Source organism: Anticarsia gemmatalis, chromosome 25 (genome assembly GCF_050436995.1).
Source record: "Anticarsia gemmatalis isolate Benzon Research Colony breed Stoneville strain chromosome 25, ilAntGemm2 primary, whole genome shotgun sequence".
In the NCBI taxonomy this organism is placed as follows: Eukaryota; Metazoa; Arthropoda; class Insecta; order Lepidoptera; family Erebidae; genus Anticarsia; species Anticarsia gemmatalis.
Genome location: NC_134769.1, coordinates 8,843,027 through 8,861,557, shown reverse-complemented (window position 1 = coordinate 8,861,557; position 18,531 = coordinate 8,843,027). Strand labels below are relative to the sequence as shown.

General features: G+C 32.9%; 1 protein-coding gene across 10 annotated transcripts; it reads right to left on the bottom strand.

Moving 5' to 3' along the window:
* Window positions 1-36: 36 nt before the first annotated feature.
* Window positions 37-17,973, bottom strand: LOC142983813 (uncharacterized). 10 transcript variants are annotated; one of them, XM_076130900.1, is made up of 6 exons: window positions 17,915-17,973; window positions 12,551-12,818; window positions 5,293-5,349; window positions 3,641-3,755; window positions 2,216-2,398; window positions 37-1,184 (listed from the first exon to the last, which is right to left on the bottom strand). In XM_076130900.1, the coding sequence occupies exons 2-6, from the start codon at window positions 12,773-12,775 to the stop codon at window positions 811-813; spliced, it is 954 nt and encodes a 317-aa protein (XP_075987015.1). In that variant the 5' UTR covers window positions 12,776-12,818; window positions 17,915-17,973; the 3' UTR covers window positions 37-810. The 10 variants fall into 10 exon arrangements, with proteins under 10 accessions (XP_075987015.1, XP_075987018.1, XP_075987016.1 ...); XM_076130903.1 differs by having other exon boundaries at window positions 17,856-17,965; XM_076130901.1 differs by having other exon boundaries at window positions 17,901-17,965.
* Window positions 17,974-18,531: the final 558 nt, after the last annotated feature.

Here is an 18,531-nt window from a genome sequence, read left to right as displayed (position 1 = left end):
AGTAAAATTTCTAATTACGAAATAATAAAAACAATATGAGTTGTAAAAGTACTTTATTGATTCTCGCGTACATCGCACGATCACAAATAAATACAGAACTGTCCTCTAAAATAAATTATTTTAAATATATTTATCTCTTATTTATTTATTATACATTATTTTTCTTTTTTCGACTAACCATAGTCCTTTTTTCTTTTTTACGTCACAACTAATGAAATACGAAAGTGTTACAAATTACAAAATTATTTTATAAAATATCCCGCCATATTGGCTCTTATTTAAGTAAAATTTTGAGTATTATTGTTATTATCATGTCTCCAAATAAACTTACTTTAAACTTAATAAAACTATTTTATTATTTTTATGTATTTTTCTAATTTAATTATCTATAGTTCTTTGGTTAGTTTTAACATTAAGGCACCGTGTATTACTGATTAAACTAGATAATTCTACAATTAAATATGACTAGTGATCGACTACGGTGTTCTTCTTAAAATAAAAATCTATATTACTTCATTATTTATTAATCTAGTCATTATTTTGGTAGATTACATCAAAATGCTTATTTTACATTAAAATTATAATCCATATGCCAGTTAATGGCACGGAAAATATAGTTTGGAACGCCATTGTGCTCAAAGGTGGCTATTTATAAATTAAATACAAAAGTATCTACTTATTTTATCAACTTCCGAAAAACGTCCACGATTCATGTTAAATCTATGCTTATTTCAAGAAATAACTGAAATAAAACTCAGTATACATATAAATTAACTTAAAATTATTTAACAGATAACAAATTAAATAATTTTAGAAATCCGTATACTTGGGTGATGCGCCAGCGACATCTAGTACGACTGGTCGGTAGTAGTCCTTCATCTCGCCCCAGCCGCGCGGCGCTACGTTGAAGTTCGGTCCACAGACGAGAGGCAGACGCGGGCTTTTAGGTGAAGCATAGACATCATTCAACTTTGTAGGAGCCAGGGGTACTGGTAAATCGATATTTTGCACGTTGATGGTCGGCGGGGAGACAGGGAAAGGCTCCATTTTGGGCAGGTTAGATGTGTGTTTGAGCGCGGACTTGGGGTATGTTTTCTGGTTGCGCAGACTAGATGGCGGGCGATACGCCGTGTCGTGGTTCGCTACGGGTGTCGGTGTGGAGCACGCGTTCGATGTGTTTCGACCTGAAATTATATGAAAATGTCTTATTTACTTAAGCATTTAAACTCTAAAGGGTCTTTAATAAAAAAAAATGGTAACATTCTTCAGGATTTAAATCTTGTTCACGGTAGGTTCTACGCCGTTACTTTTTTTTTTCACGAAGAGATAATGAAATTATAGGATGAAAACTATGGCGAGCAATAGGTAATAAAAGGTTGTTTAAATTCATTAGATTTAAACAACCTTTTCGAAACGCTTAAGTCAGAAAAGGGCTAACATAGCTAAATTTAGAAACACTGTATTGTTCTGAACATATTTCTCCTGATATAATGTAATCAACATTTATAGAGCACTGCACTGTATAGCTGTAGAAGGGCCTTTATAAACTAAAGTTTAATAGAAAAATGATCTAGCTCTACCAGTTTCTTGCACAGTTAACTATTAATAATTCACCAAGGATCGACTATAAATAATCCAGTATTACATGTCTGTCGCTCGCCGTGCTGGTACGAGCTGGCGACCGACCAATCTGTCAATATCAGCTGTTCACATTAATATTACGCTCATGTACCATATTTAATTACATTTTATATACGTTTATAATTATATGATATTATGTTCTAGAGCTTTTATCTCATGATTCATTGTTTCCTGTGTTTTAGTCTGATAAATACCGAAGTCGTAAAAAGATGATGATAATAATTTTGGCAAATGCTTCTTATTAAGAATGAATTTTGTTATTTGACTTTGTTTTTCACCCGCTTTCATGTAGTAGGGATCTATTGGTGACGATTTATTTCTCATAATTCCACAGTAATAAAATATTATCCTAAACGTTCATGTTTGTTCTTCTTTTAATGATATCTCGTAAATATGGAGTACTTATTTTATCAAGAAGCTTGCAAAAAAGCTTTTATGATCGATTTCACCACTCCTGAAAGAGTCCGTCTCTTCAAGTTATTATTTAACATCTATCACTTTGTCTAAGAGATAGGCTATCCGACACTTATCCGTAAGCTCAAAAACCGGCTCTTAATAAAGAAGATGACCTCACCTCGTCCTTCATGCACCCATTTGACAGATCTCTTCTTCCTATTGACGTACATGCTCTGTCCTCTGCTCATGTGGTTGCTGGAGTCGCTCAGAGACTTGGAGATGGCTCTGGCCAGGTCCATCTGTTCCTTCACCGTCGGGTGTACTCCTGGCACGTAGAATGCTGATGATGCGAATGTTTTTTCTGAAATGTCAAATTTTGTGGTTAACGCCATCTGTTGATGAGAGTTGAAAATTGTGTTTTGTATGGTGTTTCATAGATGGCAATCAAATACAAAAAAAAAATCTTGATTTGGTCTTCTTTGGCTTAGAAAGTGTCTGATTGTGAAGATGTGGACTTAAAGTCAGTCCCTCATTCCGAAAGGTGACTATAGCCAAGAAGTGAAACAGTAATGAGTTCAATTTATTATTTACGATTACTAATCGTGTTGTTTACGAAACAAACATCACAAGCCAGACTAAAAACCACTAGTTTCTGAGAAATGAGCCATGAGTCATGACTGCAAGAGCTGATGACGTCTCTCGTCGTAATGACCACAGACTTCCACTTCCACTCGCTCTAACAATACCTAACTAACACTGTGTTTCCAGCTTGAAATAGACATGAAACGAGTTTTAGGGGTGCCAGTTTCTCTATAGACTCGATTTGAAGGACAATTCTTTGACTCTGAAGTCAAATAAGTATACAGTAAAATACTCTGTCTATACGAAGATTTATTTTACAAGCAACATTAATCTAAGCCAGATGTTCCTAATTCTTGTCATATTTTATTAGTTTCGTATTTGTTAAAATTCGTGAATCTTCTTCAAAAAAGTAAGTATGTAGGTATTCAGGTAGATGAAGCGGAAATATTGAAAAAGCTAAATTATTTCTTACAATTTTTTGTTGTTCAAATATCTACAACTGACAACCCTACACCTAATGTCTAAAGTAACAAACGTCTGACGGACATTGACCGTATGTTCACCAAGTCTAGAACGAATCTAGAATATCTAGATACACTACAATGCACTAGGTACACTCTTGCTTACGATTATTTGACCAGTGCTGTTCGAACTGAGCTAAACTGTAGTATGAGATAAGCTTTAATAATGTTTAACGAGAAAAAAGCTAGCTAGAGCTTTCAGCACGCATTTTTAACTCTTAAATCTTATGACAGAAACGATTTTGGAGAGAAAGCCGAGACTTTATCGTCGGCAGTCGCTTTCTGCTTTCTGTAGACGTCCAGCACTTTTTTGACCGACTTAATGAAAAGGAAGAGGTTCTCAATTCACTGCAGTTTTTCTCTAATGTGATAATCATTATTATAATAACCACACGGTCGATGTCGTCTTAAAGAATATGCCGCACTGTCACATTGGGTTGTAACCTGTAAGGATAGTTGTAAGATGAATAAATAAAAAATATATATTTTAGGCTCCTCACCGAACTTGCGATCCTTCTTAATAATATGCTCCTCAGCATCAGGAGCGGGCGTGAAGATCTTGTTGAGGTCCACCTCCTTCTCGCCCACGATCACCGGCTTGTTCTCCATGTCCTCCTGCAACCACCGGGGTTATGATGATGAACTGGATCCAGGGTAATGGGTAGGGGACTTGGAAGAAAGGTCGTTGAGAGAAGATATTTATAGGTGTATTATGATATATGTGTCTTGTGTGCTGTAGTTTGGCATCTTTTTATAAAGTAATTAAGATTTTTACGTATATTAACTTGCTTTTTAAATTTTTCTATAGTGCGAAGCAAAAGGGCCTTATGTTTATTAACTTCTTTTAGCTATGGTTCAAGCTCGTTGCCATTTTTTGACTACAAAACAATGTTGCATTTAGAGCTCATTTTCATTTATGTCGAATTGGGAATCGAACCTCGAACAAGCTTAAATCTTTTTTGGACATCATTCATCATAATATTTGGCCAAATTCAATGGCAAAAGTAGTTTTTTTCAGTAACTTGATTCTAATGAAACACACAAAATAAAACCTCTTTTCTTAAATAGGCTGTCATAAAAGACCTGTAATGTAACAGACAGACACGAAGACAGGCAGAGCCTGGAGGCAGTCATATACCTTCAAGGCGAAGAGAACAAAACAAACTTGGAAAGGTAGTGTGAAAATATAAATATGTACAAATATATGTATGTATGTATGTTTGATGATTGGAAACAAAATATGAGTTTTCAGGAATCATCATTATGAAAGCCGCTCGAAGGCTTAATACGTAGTTAATAGACCATTATTTGTAGAAATTAACTCGTGGACGAGTCAATGCAGTCATTCACTTTTTATTGATCCTTTTTTGATAAAGATTAAAAAATGTAAACATTTTTGAGAGCGGTTTCAAAACCTTAGTTAAATATACAGTATTATGTAACACTTATAATACCGTATAAAGACTGATAAATCTATTTAAAACTTATCAGTGACTTGACAGCTATGAAACCAACCCTTATGGTGCGTTTCAAATGTAATCGAGCAGGGTGAAATGGCCTGGAGTAAATAGCAAATCAACCAATGACACTGTTTCGACTGAAGTGCAGTGGATCACTGTGATTGGTCAATTTGCAGTCCGCGCCGTACCACTCTGCCCAGTTTGCGTATCACGTATCTCAGTTGACAACCAGTGTACATCAAATTGATAGTCACTATTCAGTACATTGCCGCTTTAAAGCAACAAATTAATCACTATAATGTAAGGGAGAAACCAATGTAGAGTATTGGCGTTTAAATAGTTGTCTACTGAGATATGTGATAGCCCTCTGCTTCGTTGGAAAACGCACCCTTATTTACAAAGTAAGGTTATTTAATATACAAAATGAGTTTCTATATACAAAGAAAATGTTATTTTGTTAGTAACACAGACAGAAACAGCGAAAGCGGGAGACAATAGATACATAATAAAATAAAAAATAAAAACAAAATAAAATAAAGTTAGTCAATTAAAATATGATTAAAAAATAAATGGTTCCTAAAATATTGATTGTTTTTTTTTCTTTTTGAAAATGAAATATGATAATATTTACACTGATTTTGTAAAATAAAACTAATGTGTCCGTGATTTACTGAAATTCAGGACAGTCTTACAGCGAGATATTCCGGTGGCGCCAATGCCTCGGGTTCCTGAGACAAGTCTCCATCATTCTGTATAATTATCACATTTTTATATTAATTTAAAATTAAGGCAGCTTCTTTTCTTTTTTCGTTTATACATATAAAATTATTATTTAAAGTATTTACGTTAAAATGACATTACAAGTAAATAAATAGTATCAAAATAAATTAATTAGGGAGCTCAAACATTCTTATTTTCTTTCATTTTACATATTTTAGGTGCCAGAAATGGGCCTATTTCTCGTCATAACAGTATTTTTGTAACTGTATCCAGTTTTTTTTGGTTTTGTTATTTTCTTTTTTGTGTAATTATAAAAAAGGAAGAGATTTTGAGTTGAGAGTGATAAAAGATAATTTTGCCGTTCAGCAAATATGTTTTTTAAAACCGATTCTTCTAGTTTGTTAGACGTAAAGCACATTGTTGTAGATCTATAAATAAACTCGAATGTAGCGGGTGAGACAATCATGCCAACTATCTTTTCGTGCGTTCTGAATATTCAAGCAATGTAGGTTGTAAAATATATCTGAGAAAATAATACGAGCTTAAAGAATTAATACAATCAAGTGGCTCGCACTGAAAATCTAAATGCAAAGTTTGATTAAACATTTGAGATCTTTTAAATGTTTTTTCTAGGCTTATCTTCTTGTTTTTTAGTCGCTTGAAAAATAACTTGTTGATGTTGATTGTAAAAATGTATTTTAAAATGCTTTTGCTGCTTTTTAAGTAAACATTAACATAGTTATTTTTTTTAGAAATGTGCTGATGCAAAAACATCGTCAGTGTTGTAAAAATGTTTCGAAATTAAGCATTACAAAATAATTAAAATCTGGGTCATATTAAAGTAAATATAGTTTCATAGGCAGAATAAACAAAACTTTCTTTTTCAACAAAACTATACTTCCGCGAGCGAAAAATATAGTTTCCCAATATTTTCTAAATTTCCCTTTTTCTTCTATAATAAACTTTTCAATTTTCTACTTATTAACCATGGTGATAGAGTGTAAAATCGTTTGGTAAATATTTAATGACGTTTTCAGTTTAGGTTTGACGGTAAGTGAGTTTGGCAAGGTTCCAAAATGGAGCTGGCAACTAGAAACACTATGAAAATGTGTTATAGTCGTTCTTTTATCTGAATCGAGGCTAATACGTGTTTATAATAGAGGTATATCGATCGGTTCCAAGTTTATAGGCCGTTCGGTAAGCTTTCTGAAGAATTTACTGTTATTCTAGAACTTAGAGCTTTGCTGAAAGTTAGATTACTGTTTTATGCTTATGTAAAAATCTTATATACCTCTATTTCCTTAAGTTTAGCTGGCTTAAAATGCAAAATTTTATGGTATTCTAAATACATTTTAACGTCCACAGTAAGGTAAAGATTTTCGTCAACAAAATCTACGAACTGCTTGTAAAATTAAGCAATTATTTAGTAAACTACAGACTAACTACTATCAAAATAGCACAGTAGACTGGCAGAAAATGCTCCTGGCATTAAGTCCGCCTTTATACAGCTCTGTATATAAAGTTTAAAATAAATAAGTCCAGAAAGAATCAAGTCATCCAGGACTTGATTCTTTCTGGACTTAGATGTAAATCAATTATCCATAATTGAGTTGAATTACGCAATTAGAGGAACTTTTTAACACATTTAATGACAGTTTTAAACTATTTTTATAACGTTAGTCATAAAGACTTCGTACAAATTAGTGCCCTTTGAAAAAAAAACTAAATGGTACATTACTAATCGCTTTGAAAACAAACAGTAGTATGTAACATCAAATACTCATCTATTATGTCAGGCACAGACGATAAATAATGCCAAGACAATGTCATGTCATTTATTATATTTTAATAATTGGCAACACTTACTCTTAAGGCCGAGTTATATGTTGCATCAAGAATTGACAAGGTGTAAATGGACTTATGCACTTTACTACTAGGTATGGTCATTGCAATTAGTTGAAATATTTACTTGGCTGTTGATGTTTTTAATTGGTAATTAGATTTATGTATGCCCCGATATATAGATGAGAATGAGGCTAGGGAAGTTTGTAAGGATGGTATAAAGTGGGGTTCCTTGGTCACGCCTTTTTCCCAAAGGGGTAGTATGGGATAAAGGCGTTATAATAATATTATGTATGTATGTACCTATGCAGAATTATGAACTTAGAAGATTTCTATTTTCTTCGTTTAGTCTGAACGATGTTTCTGATTTGGTTTTTTTTTACATAAAACTAATAAATTATTTATTTTTAGGGGTCGTAAAAAGGCGTGAGTTTATGTATGTATGTCATCAAACTAATTATTACGATTAGCGATTTTATAAAACTTAGATGTAAATGTAATTATATGTGCAAGATATAATTAAAAATTATATCCAAAATATCTTATTTTAAAATGCTAATTTTGTAATTTTATTTACCTAAATTCCCACTTAAAAGCAAATAAGTGCATCAAGTCGGTGATATACAAATGGGCCCTAAATAACACAGAGGCCAAGACCAGAGGTGGCGAGTGACGCGGGTTCGACGCCCGTGTCGGTCTCATTCGGATCACGGCTATACATAGATCATGTAATAATGTTTTTCACTTTTACTATCAGTTATTGAAGCTAAATATAATCTAAGAGGTTAATGTTTTGGCTAATGGAGCGGTATTTGAACGGCCTCGCTATCTTGTGCGTGGATGAAATTCAATGCAACAGAATCTTTTAATAATTATTGATCTGCACATTTGGCGCAGTGGTTAAAATGATCTTCGTAACGCCGCGTGTGGTGGGTTCTAATCCCACCCAGGGCAAATATTTGTGTAATGAGTATTATGAGTCTGATTGTTAATGTATCTATGTATATAAGTATTCATTTAGGAGTACAGTTATTTGGTCAACGACTTAGTTGCTTTGCTTAGTTGGGAATCGGTGAGTTCCCATGATTGTTATATTAAAATTTATAAGATACAGAAACTGCATCTTTTGCCGACAGTGTAACCGACAGCTGGTCATGAGCTTTTGGGTTTGATTTCCACGTCGGGCAAAGTACTGTAAGACTTTTCTGACGTGTCTAGGCTCACCTGCTATTACATGGGACTTGTATTTTTAACAGTGAAAACCGGATGTATTTCATACACCTGCAGGCACACCTGATATTGTGATAAGTCCCAGTCACGTCATGTTGCAATCTCCATGATTAATGCATTAATGTTGACTGACATGAGTAAGATTAGGTTTTAACATTTCATATTAAGCGGCCTTGTCTAATGGTCTGATTTCACGGCTCGTAATAAGTAATGGCGCTGAAAAAATTGAAATATTCAGCTAATATCAAAAACCACTGTACTTTTTAAATGTACTCTACCTAACAGACGCTTAACAAAAGATACTTTCAGAAAAGATACTATATCATTCAAATGGTTTACTTTTAAATCTTATTGTCAAGAGTAAAAATCGGCAGATTACCCTCGACTATAACCGAAATGCGTTTTTTTTTACGTACTATTTCAGACCAGCGTGTTGAGCTCAAACGCCTTATGACAGTTTCATTTCGGATGGTAATTAAAACCCTTACTCAGCAATAGGACAAGGAAAGGCTAATTAAACCAGTGTAACCTGTGGCAAAACGTCAAGCACCCGATAGTTTCAAAGTTTGGGTACCAAACCACTTCTCATTAAACATACATCTTTAGAAAGGTGATGAGCTTATATTTGAAGGTCTATAATGAACAATGTAATACATAATGAGTCTTTGTTTTGTGTCGTGCGAGAATAGATCGGCTCCTCACGTCGCGTGGGCGGCTCGCATTGACTAAGGGTCTATGTATATCTGATGGATAACGCCTACTGGCCGCTATCTGCCAAGAGTATTGTCCTTCCTTGACGGCCTGTCATGATGCATTCTAACCAATGGATATTGGAGCGTCACTCATTTTTTTTTATTGACGTCTCCCGCACTTAGAATCGCTCTTGCGTCACTAGGTCTTTTACAAACAAACAAGCAACGGACACAAAGTACAACCAGACCCAATTATTTGTGAATTGCACAAATACTCATTCAGTGTGGGATCGAACCTACGATCTCCGTGGTCTACGGTCTTGGTGTTTGCGTTGCGACCATCTTACCTACGGCGCCACGGAGGCAGTTAAACGTTTTTTTTAGATCTGAATGAATATCTTCCTCAAAACAATAGAATAAGTTGCACCTAGCCGAAAATAATGAATTTCAATTGAATTTGAACTCTCGTGACACAATTATTGTCTCTTCAATAGGTAAATATCGTGTAAACTCTGGTTAGTTAAACTAAGTAGTAGTTAGTAGTAAGACGAATAATGCCTTAGTTTTCAAGCTAGAATTTATTTAACAGCAAAGGAAGACTAAGATAAAAGCTATCTAATATTGAATATCCGAACACAAGTAAAATCCGAAATCTCTATGAATTGTGTAAACACATGAGTAACCTATGCATTAGGCGATCACTACAGCCATCGTGGCTTTTGAAAAATCTATAATAAGAACCAAGGAAATATACCGCGTCAAGACTTTCAGACAAGCCGGCGGGCCGCTAACACAATACCGTACACATATTAGGACTTATACAACGTTATTCACGATTTATACAAAAGATGGTCATCCTAGGTTGTGTTTCCACTTTCAAAATAATTTTATGTTTTTAAATTAAGTTAAAGTTTTCAAATTTCATTTTATAAGCTTTTTCAGCTTTAACTTATTTTTTCAGCTCTAATTTTAAGATTACCGAGTTAAAAAACTAAATATCGTCGTGAAAGCACGCTGCTTGTGCTTTCAGTAGCTTAGCCGTGAAATGTTTAAACAGTGAAAACAATTAACTATTTATAATAAACTAAATGGAAGCTGTTTTTACATACGCACATATAAATATCACCCTTTTTTCTAAAAGGAGAAACTAAAGAACGCCACTTGGTTTATTAAAATATTAGGGACTCCAGAAAATGAAATTTTCAGTCTGTTTTCAATCAAAACAGTTTGAAAATAAAGCAATTATAACAGCACAAGTTTTGTGTTTTTAGTTTCTCATTCTGCTTCGTTGCCAGCCACTCATTATATTTATAGTATATTTATATAGGTTAATCTGTTTGTCTGTCCGTCTTCAAATGGTTCCGATGAAGCGCTTTCAGCGGTTTCGAAACATTTACTTTCAATGCCCACGTTTAAACAAATACTTTTTCCCGTAGTTTCTTGACGAAATAACTTTTGTTTTATTTCAAAATTGTTATATTTCAGAAAATACTTATATTATATTGTTACTAGCTGACCCGGCAAACGTTGATTTGCCATGAAAATTAAAAAAAAAATGTCACTTAGGGGCATGAAAAATAGATGTTGGCCGATTCTCAGTCCTACTCAATATGCTCACAAAATATCATGAGAATCGGTCAAGCCGTTTCGGAGGAGCACGGTAACGAAAACTGTGACGCGAGAGTTTTATATATTAGATGTATTCCTACTATTGTATATTTTATAAAAGCGAAATCCACTGTCTGTAAATCATGGCCAAATGACTAAACAGATTTTGATGAAATTGGCAGGTCAGTCTAGAGCTATCTCTTACTTAGGCAACCTATCCACTCTTATCTATCATGTTCAGAAAGCTGAAATAGTAGTCAAAATATATTTCAATTACGAGTTGGTACTTTTGTACATTTACAGCCTTTTATTATAAAATTGTTATAATTCTTGTTACTTTATTTTTACTGATAAATCTCAATAAACTAACAAAAGTGCATGTTCCCTTTTAACAATGCAATTATCGATATATCATGTGTCGGAATGCAATTAACACTGATATAAGAATCACTTAAAGAAAATTGAATTGTTTTTATTACATTATGTAAACACATTTTATTGACCAAAATATGTACTTACTGGTAATATTACATTTTACTTTTATCATTATTAAGATAATTACTCAGCTCTTAGTTCTCTGTTGTATTTATCAAGGCGAAATTATAATAAAGCATACATATATATATACATAAAATCATTTCTTTTTTCCCATAGGCAGAGACCAAAGTAAAAGTAGCATAATGCTCTTAAAAAAATACAAAACATAAATTCATACTTCTTAATCCATTTTAAAACTCTAAATACATTTTAGAAACACTACAGCTTTAATTTCAGAACGAAAAAATTATAAATATTTTTGCCTAAACCAATCGATTTTGCACTCTATTCCGAGGACTTTAACATCTATTTTCCTTTACAATAATTAATGTAGTTCATATATTTCAGTCGGGAAACATTTGGTGTAGTATGTAGAGAGGTTATAAGAGGTAACTGAACCTCATTAGTAAGAGTAACCCTGCAACAGTTCAATGACTTTTCTATTGGCAAACATTATGAAAAACTTTCAAGTGTATTTTCATGAAAATTGCGCAAATTTTCTATGTGAATTCAATTTTAATATAAAGCATTGCGTAAAGAATTCAACAAGTCTGTTTTTATTTTGTAAAACTACGTCTAATTCCCCACACTTGGGCAGCGTGGTGAACTTATTGCCTGACCCCTCCCTCATACCGGGAGGAGATCCTAACCCAACAGTAACGCAGTAAGGAGTAATTTTTTTTTTAAGTTACCTAATTTAGAGGCGAAGCTAGGATAGTTTATTTTAACAGTTTTTTATTTGTTTTTTTAAGTTAGTTTTCGTCAGTGATCTAACTACATCTACAATATACTCAAATAATAATAAAATAATTGTATAATAAATATAATATCATAAATAAATAAAATATCTACTTTACTTATTTGGAACAAAATTACGTTGACACAAATTAATTTATAAAAAGTCTCTTAAAATTTTGAATGGAAAGATCTTTTTATAATGTTATGATTTCTGCTTATAATGTTAATTTTGTTCCAAAAGTACAGTTAGTGTCGTAAATGTTTATCATTGTTACTTATTATATTCCATGTTATGAAAAATGCTATAAAACTCTTCATCTCTTGATTTTAATACAATATATTTGAAATAATGAGTGTGATTTTCCAGATCACCACTTCTCCTTTATGAAATAAGATATAGCACAAAGTTTTAAGATCAAATATGCTACGAAATGACGTAGATTTACTGTAATACTTTTCTACTTTGGCAAACATAAACGACACTAAAACAAAAATAAATATAAAAAGTAATACTTAATAACGTGTCCCAAATCCAACGCGTGTGTTAGAAGCGCCATCTATCGACTAGAAACGTACAACTTACCCAACTTACAGGGAACAACTTATAACTGAGGTTTGTGAGGAACTCCTTCTTCTGAGGGTCGTACATGTCGGAGGGCTTGAAGCCCCTCTTCGTGATGAGAGTGCTGTTCACGCTGGACGAACTCTTGGTGTCATCAAAGCTGTCTTTGTGAATTATTCTGTCGTTAAACGTATGAATACTCGACATTTTGTTACTTGAGAACTGACTTTCGCTGATCGTCATCATTTTGAGTCCTTTTCTTTTCACTCACTGTCACTATTCCGGGTTTCTAGAAATCGTTTGTCGTTTATTTGTGTGACTGTACTTGTGTTCGGTTATTTGGGGTTTCGACTTTTATATGACCGCGTGACGTTTGGGTTTTTATGTTTGTTTCAGTCTGTTTTGGGTAAATTCAAGTATCATTAAATTAGTTACTGGATTTAAAACCTAATCGTCTGTACAGTTACATAATTCTAGATTAGCGAGTATTATAAATTATCCCTATAAATAATTACAAAATTGAAAAGCACTAAACGCAAAAGAAGCAACAGTCAGAAGCTTGTAATTTATAGAATAACGCGTCCTTCAATGCAAAACTAACATAAAATGATACAGATAACAATAAAATAATATGAAAAACAGTTGTTTTTATTTATAAAACGAGATCCAAGGCTCATCTATCACCCGAAGACGCCCGAAATCATCACTCACTGCAACGAACGGTGCCGAAGTCATGCCAAACACAACCCACACGCTTAACACCTTTATCTACATAGGCATAAGGCTTAAAATCCCCTGCACAACGCCATTGACGCATTTTATTCACAAACCAAAAATACTTCAGCAAAAATTGTGTTGCCGTGTGATGCTTCGTGTTTTTTACAAATAATTGTTATTTCGTTTCCTTGTTTCAAAAGCTATTGTTATGTGGATTATTTCCAACTTTCTAGAACACTAAGAAGAAATTGGAAAAACGTTTATGAAAATATCAATTTCTAAAACATGTTTCCGAAACAAACATTTTAACGTTCGTGTATGAAAAATTGTTTAGCTAGCTTGTAGTTGAAACTATGAAATCAAATTCATAAATATTTCAATCATAAAAGCTACATCTCTTACAAAGTAAACCACTCTTTGAATCGGGAAAATGTGGCCAATCTAAAGATTTATTTATTAAAAATCTATATTTTATTTACAAAGGATTTAGTACACAAGAGAAGCGACCCTAAAAGTCCAAAGATGGCCATCAGAAAGTACTCTTAGAAACCTAGGTATCAAACTAAGAACATACGCTCATACTACATACCTAGTCGTGGTGACGATGTCAATCCAAAATGGATGACTGTCGAATAGAATTTTTGCTGAAGATTTCCGTATTTTGACCGGCACGACAAAAGTCAATTATTGTGAATTAAAATAACAATCGAGAACCTATTTCAACGGCCTTCGAGATTTAGAAAAGCTTGCAATTTAGAGTAAATCTAGTTCAAACATAAGTTTAAAACGTAGTTGTGTAATGTAATGTTGTTTACAAAATGTTTTATTGCCTCGTATCATGGAGTTTGCCAAGCTATTACTAGTGGAAACTGTTATACATTCACACTGGAATATTACTAACTAACGTGAACTAATTGCGACGCAGTTTATATTATTTACTTGTATTTTGCTGTATTTCGTCACTTTTCTTCAAGCATTATTATATTTATTAGTTATACTTGACAGAAATCTTTTACCAGTTGCTGAAAAAACGATCCAGCTACTAAGACTAAGGTTTTAGTTAATTGCAATCCCAGTAGAATTTAAATACGTAGTTAAGGCTTATTTTGGCATCGAATTTGCGATGTCGTATTTAAAACGTTACAAAATTTGCAGTCGGCTTTAAACTAAGTATGTAAACTACTAACGGAAGGTTAGGTTAAATTAATTGTATAGAATTTTCTTCTGATAAAGTAGATAAGTCTAATAGATTTCCAAACAAAATAATTATTTTCAAAAGCGTAAATGAAGATGTTGTGGTGAATCACCACTCCATTCCTCGGAATCCCTTAAGGTTAAAGGCGCAAGTTTACTGTTACATGCAAATATCTATTGTCTGTTTGACCTTACAGAATGAACTACAAAGGTCAGAGTTCATACTGTGTCATAAAATACGAACAATATTGCAAGTAATGTCCAAAATATTAATCATTGATGTTGTTTACCAACTACTAGTGCATTAGTCAGATTGGTTTACGGTGACTGAATGTGCACCTGTTGTACTCAGTATTCAATGAGTGTGATTACGATATGTCATCTAATTTATTATGTCTACGTTGTTATAGAAACTAGGGCCTAAAGGCTTTAGGTCTGAGTTTGATTACTAAGTCTTTAATTTAATTAAAATAAAAGTTTAATTAACTACTGTAGCAAAACTTTGAGTCTTATATTATCCTTCCTACTATTATAATTATCACGCCAAAACCACAGAACTGATTTGCATCCAGTTTGGTACACTGACAGTTTATACAAGGATTCATTCATTGAATACGTTGTATTCCGGGAAATTTAATGCTGCGGAGGAAATCGCAAATAGGAGCAAATGAATCAATAATGCCATAAATGAAAACGTTTTGACTGTGATTGAGCTTCCACTACAACCATACTTTCAATAGTTTTGTATTAAGCCCAAGATACTATAAAACTTTCAGTAAGTAAACTTTAGGTGTTTACTCAAGAAAATACTAAGAGCTAATAATTTAAAGTGAAATATTTATTCAATCACTCATATAACATGGCCACTGTTTACAGTACGTCAGTTGTTCAGTACATCCGTTAAGACTACTCACTACCAGTTGTCCTAATAACCTAGCCGTTTTAACGAGAAATTATTGAAAAACAAGTGCTGTACTTTGAACTGACGAAATAAGTTGATATAACTACCAACTTCTGCCCGCGATTCCTTCTATGTGAAAACAACATAACAACGATTCATCCCCTGTCACTACTTCAGGCGTTTACAGGATGTTTAAAAAAATTGCCCTTTGTTTTATTCCAGATCTTAACTATCTTCAAAGTTTTATCAAAATCATCGGTTTATTAAAAGCGTAAAAGATAGAAATTTTGTATTTTTAGCGTCAGTATGGAGTTGCTTGTAAAATTATTAAAATGCGTTCCGCTACTCTTGCAATATCTGATGACAAATTGTTAACATACAAAAGAAGAGCCTGTTGTGCTTTTTTACTGGTAGACACCAACATTTCAGTAAAACCTAAGTTGCCTACCGATTACTTATCCTAATCTTATTCTTATTGTTAGCTACAGAGGCTTATAATCTCAAAAATGTGCCCTATAAACGTTAACTTGTATTTAATTCCTCGTAGTGTCGATAAATCGTATCGGACATTAATTAAAAGTGAAACGTTCATAGAAACAGTTTGGCACCAACACTGACCAACACTGACCAACTGTCCAACACAACACAACACACAAGTGTGTGTGTGAATCACGCGCTTCTAGAATGTGCTCGTATGAATTCTTTCACATTTGTTATGAAAAGTACTACATTTTTCATGTTTATGTGTACCTAGTTACGTCCCTCAATTTTATGATGGTAGCTTGAAAGATTCATAATTAATTAAAAACGTTTAAACTCCCTTCACTTTCTAATTTAAAGAAGTTAATAAAAATGTTTGTAAAAATATGGACCGCGTTTCAATCTAATTCGGTCAACTGGTTAACTAGCTATTGTCGGCGAAATAGTAGTTAAGTAAGTTGGTGCTCGTATGTTAGCTTACGGCTTACATACAGTAAAACTTATCAAAAAGTAACACGAATAGAAGTTTTTAATGTTAAACTAAAACTTTATTTGTTCGACACCGTTTGACTTGATTGCAGGTCAGATTCCTCTTTCTTAAAGAAAAGGCTCAAGAGGCCTATAGCCAACAGTAAGACTTCCTGAAAAAGCTTTATTTAACGAGCTTTTCCCCGATTTCACTATAATGTACCTACTTAATTTAAATTTCAAACCAGCATTTGTTTAGATTTATTGTTTTTAGGCTAAACTGACCTAATCTTGCTCTTAGAGAAAGTACTTGCCTAGTAGTGGGACAGTATAATACGAACAAATAATACTACTTGACTTTACCCAAAATTTTGATAGAATGTGTGCTACAATATGTTGCAATTAAACGGTATTTGTGTAATGTGTATTGTAGGTATAACGTGTAGTGTATGTATTTATGTATTTACGTCAATCATAGGCGTTAAGCGAAAGCTATGGTTCATTAAAAAGAATAGTCACTTTGCCTTTGATTTGATTCTTGACTTAAATGAATGATCAGCATTCATTATTTATTGTATTAAGGTCAAATATTGACAGCAGTATTCAAAAATACAGTCATTAATGAATCAATGATCAAAGCTCCTGATAAATCAATGAATTATTTCACGAAACAATTAAAGATTTTAGAGTATTTAGGCCATTTAAAACAAGCAAATTATTTTGTCAAGAAGATACCATTGCCTTTCTTGTTGAGCTTTTTGCGCAGTTTGGAGCAACAAACATTAAGCATATTTTATAGCTTGTTGGATTTTAGTAACAATCATTTAAATTGCGAAATCATTGAAGCATTAATTATTTGTTCTAGTTAGTTTGTTTCATTAGTCAATTTATTTACTTTGTCTACTCAGTTATTTCATTTTATTCAATATTTGACCTTAGTTAATAGATAGTTTTTGAGTTTTATTAGAGAATAATTATGTACAAAATTTTATAATAATCATATTTATATTATAATTTCAGAGTTAAAGTTTAATTTCAAGTAACGCCTACGATTGTTTCGTTTAATAGAATTTAACGATGTAAAGAGAACCAGTTGTATTTCGAGCCATTTTTTATCGTAAACAATGAAAATGCCGAAAATTATTTTCATATAAGTAACAAAATCTTAGTAGATTTTGTTTTTGTCAGAATACAAAAAGTTCTCTAGGATTTTTAGTTTTTATTTTTGTTTTAGCTTTTGACGAAACTATAAAATATTAACCAATTATGTTTAATATTATATTATTAACTAGCAGCAACGACTAAGACTACTAACGACTATTTGTGTAAATAAATAGTTATCATGTTTTTATTTTTTACGTAGACTTTTAGTTTTTTTTAAAAATTAAACAATTATTTTTAGGAAAGTGATAAACAATCTAAAACGTATTTACAATTTAAAGTCTATGTGTCACCCCGGAAATCCGCCCACACGACAAACAAAAACAAGAAAAAAAAACAAAAAAATAGCCGCTGATCAAATCGGCGCGAAAAAATAATAAAAAAAAAACACTTCAGAAAATTCACTTTTTAAATACACTGGTTAATTCGCGGTATAATAAATCTTATTACAATGGTATAAAGACCGTATTTTGTATGTATTTGTAGCGCGAGGTGCGTACGGCGCGAGGTTTTCTTACTAACTAAAATAAGTTTCAGAAACATGGTTGCATAATACGCAGAAAGCTCCAGACTAGGGTGACTGTGTGGCGGGAAATTAGGCGGCCATATTCCTATAGCTATGACTTTACCATAAGGTGGTAGGTAGAAGACTACTCACATACCTAGACGTATCTTTTGTGCTACTTTTTGTTAAACGTGTAGTAGGTATGTGTATGATGAATTTGTTTGTATACATTTCACCACGATGACACAATTTTAGCGTGAAAGTAAGTAGGTTTATTGAAATGAGTCGTTCTGCTTTGTTTTTGTATAAAACATTGCATGTTTTTCGTCTTTTATACCTATAGCTGGTATTTATATATTAAGCATACAAGCCCCATAAGCATCATGATAAGTGACGGCTTGAAATTACGGTTTGGGTTCCATAATTCTATACAACCAAAACCTTACTCTTTCATTAAGAAACAATCCATCTTGTCTGGATCGTCCCGAGGAGCCAGTGATGTAGTGTAGTATTGTTGTGAGGCGACATTAGAGTACTTCTTTTGGAGTTGTCTTCGTAAAAATGGAACATGCAGTT

Coding starts and splice junctions, on each gene's coding strand:
- LOC142983813 (XM_076130900.1), bottom strand. CDS start 12,775: ATGATGACGATCAGCGAAAGTCAGTTCTCAAGTAACAAAATGTCGAGT. Junction 5,350..12,550: donor AGTTGTTCCCTGTAAGTTGG/GTAAGTTGTACG, acceptor ATAATTATACAG/AATGATGGAGACTTGTCTCA. Junction 2,399..3,640: donor TAAGAAGGATCGCAAGTTCG/GTGAGGAGCCTA, acceptor TTGACATTTCAG/AAAAAACATTCGCATCATCA.